At 34.2% G+C, this 7,993-nt stretch overlaps 2 protein-coding genes across 3 annotated transcripts in view; both read left to right on the top strand.

Moving 5' to 3' along the window:
- Nucleotides 1-300: 300 nt before the first annotated feature.
- Nucleotides 301-1,452, top strand: LOC111389936 (protein EXORDIUM-like). Its single transcript, XM_023014922.1, has one exon. It carries the CDS (start codon nt 388-390, stop codon nt 1,330-1,332), a length of 945 nt encoding a protein of 314 aa, XP_022870690.1. The 5' UTR covers nt 301-387; the 3' UTR covers nt 1,333-1,452.
- A 4,353-nt stretch (nt 1,453-5,805) lies between these two features.
- The window catches only part of LOC111389932 (protein EXORDIUM-like), a 23,696-nt gene continuing 21,508 nt past the window's right edge, over nt 5,806-7,993 (top strand). The window contains exon 1 of one of the 2 annotated variants that reach the window (XM_023014920.1): nt 5,806-6,563. In XM_023014920.1, the coding sequence (XP_022870688.1) occupies nt 5,889-6,563 (675 nt within the window). In that variant the 5' untranslated portion in view covers nt 5,806-5,888. Of the gene's footprint in view, nt 6,954-7,993 lie in introns of those variants that run through there. The other variant, XM_023014919.1, reaches the window with a different exon arrangement.

Here is a 7,993-nt window from a genome sequence, read left to right as displayed (position 1 = left end):
ATAGCATGTCTCGGAATATTTAGAGGTTGGCCATTCCTAAAATCAATGCGGCTTATTCTTCTTGGACAATCCCCTGTCCAAACAGGGGGCGATGCCAAGTAAAAGGGCTCAATGTATGCTGTGCTTGCTGGCGCATAATTTGTTTTCGTGGGGTCAACTCCCAACTTTATTTGAAAAAGTAAAAACGCGCATCCATTAAGATTATTGCTGTCTTCTAAATTCTTTTGTCTCCTTCGTCGAGCCTTCCTCCATTCTGATCCGAGTCCATACTCCCTATATAAAGAATTGTCTCAACTCTCCATTTCCACCATCAAATCCTCACAAAAAACAAAGAAATTCCACATATTTTCTACAACTTCTCTGTTCAAAATCATATCCCAATTCAAAATGGCAGCTAGTTTCTCAATCAGTATGATCTTGATATCTGCATTTCTGTTCATCAGTTTTGCTTCTGCAGCAAGACTATTGGAAAATCAAGATCCTATGCTTTTCAAATACCACAAGGGCCCACTTCTTACTGGCAAGATCACCGTCAATCTCATCTGGTATGGAAATTTCAAGCCATCTCAGAAAGCCATAATATCTGATTTCATTGCCTCGTTATCGTCTTCAAAATCTGAGGCGCAACCTTCTGTTTCTACATGGTGGGGAGCTATAGAGAAGTACTATCACCTGATCAAATCCAAGAAATCATCTTCCCTACAACTGGACGTAGGCAATCAAATCTCTGACGAGAAATGCTCACTGGGTAAATCACTCACAATGCAGCAAGTACAACAATTGGCAGCAAAGGGTGATCAAACGAACGCCATTAATGTAGTCTTGACTTCAGCCGACGTCGCAGTTGAAGGTTTCTGTTCCAGTAGATGCGGAACCCATGGTTCTGTAGCTTCCAAGACTGCCCTCTTGAAAGGAAAGAATCACAGCAAGTTTGCCTACATCTGGGTTGGTAACTCGGAGACCCAGTGCCCGGGTCAATGTGCCTGGCCATTCCACCAGCCCATTTACGGCCCACAGAGCCCACCATTAGTTGCACCCAACAATGATGTGGGCTTGGACGGCATGGTTATCAACTTGGCTAGCCTTTTAGCTGGGACTGCCACCAACCCATTCGGAAATGGGTATTACCAGGGTCCATCTGATGCACCATTGGAGGCTGCTTCGGCCTGCCCTGGGGTCTATGCTAAAGGGGCCTACCCGGGCTACGCCGGGGACTTGCTAGTGGACCCCACGACCGGTGCTAGCTACAATGCAAATGGTGTCAATGGAAGAAAATATTTGGTTCCGGCTTTACTTGATCCTACCACTAAATCATGTTCGACTTTGGTATAGAAAGTATTGTAATAAGATGTTAGATTTTACTTTTTTGACGCTATAATGTTGGGTACAATGTAAATGTATACTTACAAGATTAATTTATTCATTCATTTTCTGATCCTTTTTGCACATTAATTCGATTGAGTTGCTAAGTTTGTTTACGAGTTATTGGTTAGCATTATTTTGAGTTTTTGATGTGGAGGTTCAACTTATAAAATTAACAAGGTATTGCCACTCACAACGTGTAACCATTTTTAATTAGTCATGTACAAATTTTCTTGAATATTACAAACCAGATTGATGATGATGATGTAATAAATTGATTACTTTTACAAGCTATTAGAACAAAATAAAGACAAGTGATGAATTTTTCTACAAGTTAAATGACATTTTTATTTTTTTTTATTTTTTTTAAACTTCATACCTAAACTTTAATCACCTAGACCTTTGTTGGTTAAAGATTATTATAATACGAATCTAACTTCGTCTTTTTCATAAGAGAAAAATTATGAAATAGAAAATATTATAGGGAAATTGATATAAATGGGCCCAAATCTTTACCCATCTTGCATTTTTGCTCCTGAACTTTTAAATCGTGACAATGATGTCCCAAACTATTCATTTTTGGCACAGATGGACCTTTTTTATGGTTTTCATCCGAAATGACTGTTAGTTTTATGCAAGGACTGAAATCGGGGCCGACCCTGATATTTTGGGAACCTTATACCAATTTTAAATATGGGGCCATGATATTTTGGGTCTTCTTATATAGAGTTTTAGCTTTTGTTTGATAGAGATTAAAATCAAATTATTAGTAGATTTGGATAAAAGTAGATGAAATATGTGAATTTAAAGTTGTGAGATCCATAAAATATATAGTTAAATTAAAATTTAGATTTTAATCGATTTCAAACAGTGGCTTAATATAATTATTAAGAATCTAATACGGACAACTAAGCCCCAAAATTTGAAGAGGAAATTAAAAAAATATCAAATTTCAACTTGCAGTAAAATTTAAAAATAAAGTTTGACAATCAGAATTACAATCCAATGACATTTTCTCACTGCAACTTTTTCGCACGAAAATGAATATACATTTGAGTGATTTATGTACAGAATTGGAGAATATTGACTACAAAAATAGTGTAACAAAAAAAATGAAAATAATGATCAAATACAAATGAACTTCTAATTTTATATTAATTTATAAGAAATTAATTTAAAAATAAGAAGTGTCTGTATGAATACGGATAAAGGATTATTAAATTCAAAGCATTTTCAGCGAACATCTAAAAATATTATTATCATGAAGTTAAAAAACAATATAATAACAACTTATGTACTCTGTAGTATGTGTTTTGAAGATAAGAAAAAAAGAAAAAAACGTGTAAGGTTTTAAAAATGGCAATGAGATCAAACTAATCTGCAATAAATCTTTAAAATTTTAATTCAAAGAGAAATAATTTAAATTTTGTTGGGTGAAAAAATAATGGAAGGTGAATGTTGGACGTGGAATTTGAAGAGATAAATAGACTTTTTGTTTGGTTAAGAAAAGAAAATGAATGTTTGGAAAATAAAGTGTGTATATATATATATATATATTAGTTTCTTATGTTTGCATACGATAACTCTATTTTGCAGAATTTCATAAATATGATTCTCATTTTTCTTCAATCAATTAATTAACTTTACATAATTTAGGGTCATCACCAGAACGGGGCCTTAGGAGATCGTATATCTCGCCTATACTCAGGGTCGCCACTAACTGAAATTAGGATAAATTGCATATGTAGTCCCAATTTTGACAAAAGTAGCGTTCATGCCCTTACAAATGTCTTGTCTTATGTCTGTTCCTAATCTTTGGTAAATGGAAAAGTCAGTCTCTCCTAACAGTTTTTGTCAGCTTACTATTGGATCAGTCGTGTGACTTGAACATGCTGTTTTAATAAAGGAAACTGATCACTAACCTTAAAAGTAAATCAGGCTAATGGTGCACCTCCAACAAACACAAATATTTAAAAAATAAAACACTAAGCACCGTCTTCACCCATTTCCTCCTGGTTGCAGCCCCACCACCCCAACTCATTTTTATCATTTTTGGAGATTGAGAAAAGCTCCAATTCATTTCGGTCATTTTGTGCTTGATTGTGGTGGTGGCAACAATGGTTGCTTTTGATAAACTTATTGGGAAGGATATTATTTTATTTTATTTCATTTTATTTAAAAACAAAAGATAAATTTGTATTTTTAGAAACATATTAATAAGATGTATTTACTTTTAATCTCTTGAAGGTTGGGGACAAGATCGCTAATTTTATCAAACTTTGGGATTGCGTATACTATTTATCCCTTAAAGAAAGTGTAGCTCACTCGCAAATTTAACAATAATTTTGTACTGAATTTATCCAAAAGGATCAACTGTGCAAAAAATGCGTAAGTTATCGATGTTAGTCTAAATTTAAATGTTTGAAACAAAAATGCAAGAAGGTCAAAAGTTTGAAACAATTTATTATAATTTTCCAAATTTATGAGAAGTGCAAATATAAGAATAATTCGAGTGCCAATTAACACTAAACATCACTAGAAAGACATTTTGATACATAAACAATGTCACTTCCAAGCTCAAATACTAATTACTCATACAAAATGGCTACTTATATTGGTGCTATATACACCAACTTTTCCATTAGTCAAAAAGGATGTGTTAAAACCTTTATTTAGATGGGATACCGAACAAACATTTCATATGTTTTGTACTCTTTCTGTTATTATGTCTAATTTATTTAATTTAATATTTACCAAAGATGTCAATATCTTTTGCGTCAGCATATGATTACAATCATGCTTGTAGTACATAAACAGTGCGGAAATCGTTCTCTAACTTATAAAGTTAATCATCAACCTATTTAATATTTATACAGTGTTACCAAATGAGGAAAAATTAGTGAGGAGAATGTTAAAATTAGAAGAATATTAAGTTATTTGACAGTTTTATCCTTCAACTTAAGTACATTTTTGGCACAGTTTAAATTATATCTTGAACGGATCAAATCTACATTATATACATATTCTATGAATCCACAACTTATTACTTGATTTTTATCCACACATTCTATAGGAGATGTTACTTAATTAAAAATGTAAACACTCGTAAATAAGTATTTAGTTATGTGAAAGTTACATGTGATATAAACTTTGACATTATTGAGTGTCGACTTCCCGCTGTCCCCCTCCTAACTTTGCAATTGGTTTTCGTTAAATTTGATATTTCAATTTGACAGTTTTTGCCTAAAACCACAACCTAATCTCCTTATCCCCAATTCAAAGTTGACAGGGAAAAAAATCTCAAATACAACCTTGAAGTGTATATTTATTTAGAGAGAGAGAGAGAGAGAGAGAGAGTTCACTTAAAATACAGCTTGATAACGCGTTTTTTAATTAAAACAAAATGAAATTATGTTTGGCCAACAGCATTTGAGGACGGTATGGAAGGAGACAAAATTACATTCCTTTCGGCCAACCATCAGCTAATGTTTTAATTAATTATAGTTTGTTGCTTTGACTATACAGCGTAGGCGACAGCTTGAATATATATATATATATATATTAAAGTTGCTCTAATTTCTAGTGTTCGGTGTACGTGCAAGCATGCATGCAACTTGATTTCAAAATATTTTGAATATTTGTCATAAAATGAGTCCTTTGGACAATTTTAGAGCAGGTTCTGTGAAGTTTATTCAAATTTATAAGTTCATTACATAATATTTTTATCAATGTATTTTGTAGGATTTATAATTTTATTTACACGTTGCATTGAACCTACGACTTATACTCCAACAATTATTTTTTTTTCCCGAACTTGCACCCAATCTCAAACGAACAAATTGAAAGTTGAATTTATATCGTATTTATTAATTCTTGTAATTTTAGTGGAATTTATTATTATTTCAAAATTGCAAATGAGAAAAAAAAGATTAACAAACAACTATACCAACATCATGTAATTTATAAAAAGATACTTTAGTTGGTTTATGATCACAGAAAAGTATGATTAGATCAAATGAAGTGTAGTTTTTCAAGATTTTATATTTATTAATATGGTAATCGAACTGAGAATCGAACTCAAATTACTATTTACTAATATGGTAAAAACTTCATTCTCATCACTTGAACTAGACTTTGATCTTTAAGCTCTTGCAACTTGTGGTAATTTGAACATTAGGTTGACTTTATGGAAATCAAGCAGATCATAAATATTTAGAGGTAGTCCCTTCCTCAAATCCATGCTGGCTGGCACATAATGTTTTTATGTCGTGGGGTCAACTCCCAACTTTATTTAAAAAACTCATGAATTCATTAAAGTGAAAACGCGTATCCAATCCAATAATATCAAGGCTGGCACATTCTAAATTCTTGTCTCCTTCGTTGAGCCTTCCTCTGTTCTGATCTGAGTCCATACTCCCTATATAAAGAATTGCCTCAGCTCTCTATTTCCACCATCAAATCCTCTCGAAAACAAAGAAATTCCACATATTTTCCACTTTCCTTTTCATATCAAATCCCAATTCAAAATGGCAGCCAGTTTCTCCATCAATATGGTCTTGATATCTGCATTTTTGTTACTCAGTTGTGCTTCAGCAGCAAGAATATTGGAAAATCAAGATCCTATGCTTTTCAAATACCACAAGGGCCCACTTCTTACTGGCAAGATCACCGTCAATCTCATCTGGTATGGAAATTTCAAGCCATCTCAGAAAGCCATAATATCTGATTTCATTGCCTCGTTATCGTCTTCAAAATCTGAGGCTCAACCTTCTGTTTCTAAATGGTGGGGAGCTACAGAGAAGTACTATCACTTGATCAAATCCAAGAAATCATCTTCCCTACAACTGGACTTAGGCAATCAAATCTCTGACGAGAAATGCTCACTGGGTAAATCACTCACAATGCAGCAAGTACAACAATTGGTAGCAAAGGGTGATCAAACGAACGCCATTAATGTAGTCTTGACTTCAGCGGACGTCGCAGTTGAAGGTTTCTGTTCCAGTAGATGCGGAACCCATGGTTCTGTAGCTTCCAAGACTGCCCTCGTGAAAGGAAAAAATCACAGCAAGTTTGCCTACATCTGGGTTGGTAACTCGGAGACCCAGTGCCCGGGTCAATGTGCCTGGCCATTCCACCAGCCCATTTACGGCCCACAGAGCCCACCATTAGTTGCACCCAACAATGATGTGGGCTTGGGCGGCATGGTTATCAACTTGGCTAGCCTTTTAGCTGGGACTGCCACCAACCCATTCGGAAATGGGTACTACCAGGGCCCATCTGATGCACCATTGGAGGCTGCCTCGGCCTGCCCTGGGGTCTATGCTAAAGGGGCCTACCCGGGCTACGCCGGGGACTTGCTAGTGGACCCCACGACCGGTGCTAGCTACAATGCAAATGGTGTCAATGGAAGAAAATATTTGGTTCCGACTTTATTTGATCCTACCACTAAATCATGTTCGACTTTGGTATAGAAAGTATTGTAATAAGATGTTAGATTTTACTTTTTTGACGGTATAATGTTGGGTACCATGTAAACGTATACTTACAAGATTAATTTATTCATTCATTTGCTGATACTTTTTGCACATTAATTTGATTGAGTTGCTAAGTTTGTTTACGAGTTATTGGTTAGCATTGTTTCGAACAAGTCGACATATACAATTATCTGCATTGACGAAAGTTGTCACTGGTGTTTACGAGCGACGAAGATGGACAAAAACGAGTTCTTTGTAATTCTTAAGTATGCACGGGAACATAAATACTTACATGAGCAAAATTCTTCTCGTCTCCATTTCTAACGCTTTTCATTTGGCATGGTTCACCTCCCGAAATAGGTCGGGAATTGTTCGCGAAATATTCCTTTCGATTTAAATTACCGCAAGTGTACGGTTCGTTAACAAGTAATAAAATGGATCAATTGAGTCCGAATATCGTCCCACAGAGATTGGTTAATTCAATTTTACTTATTTTAGCCTTAACCGAAACTAATTGAGTTAAAATGAATTTTGGAATCAAAAACCCTAATTTTGGGAGAAATCCCCAAATTGAAAAACCCTAATTTCAAATCAAACCCTAGTTACTTAAATTCACTTAACTAATGACTCAATTACGAAATGTTATGAAAAATCGATGAAATGTATTATCAATTTATGAAAATCTATGTAAAACAAATGCACTAGGATCACGAATCCCCAAATAATTACCAATTAAACCCTAATTTCACAATTTTGATAATTCAATATGAATTTGATAAATCAATGCTCCTAAATCTATTCAATACTCTCTCTCGAGATATATTGAACCTATTCTCATAAATCATCAGCCTATATCTCTATGACGGATGCAATTTTACAAGAACATATATAATCCTTTTGTGAGCAATTAAAGATTTACATAGGGCATAGGGGTATATTTCTATCCCCTATCGGATCCTATGATTAATTATATATGTCGAGTCTAATCTAATTTTCTCAAATTCAGAATTAAACCACCAAGTTCACACAAATCAAGTGCACATTAATTGTGGAAATAAATAAACCAATGTAATCCATTCAAATATCCATCAAACTAATAATTCAAAATCATGAAATAGAAAGTTTAATAAAAATTACATGGTTCATCGATCACCTAG

Source organism: Olea europaea, unplaced genomic scaffold (assembly GCF_002742605.1).
Source record: "Olea europaea var. sylvestris unplaced genomic scaffold, O_europaea_v1 scaffold635, whole genome shotgun sequence".
In the NCBI taxonomy this organism is placed as follows: Eukaryota; Viridiplantae; Streptophyta; class Magnoliopsida; order Lamiales; family Oleaceae; genus Olea; species Olea europaea.
This window is presented reverse-complemented; position numbering and strand designations above follow the sequence as displayed.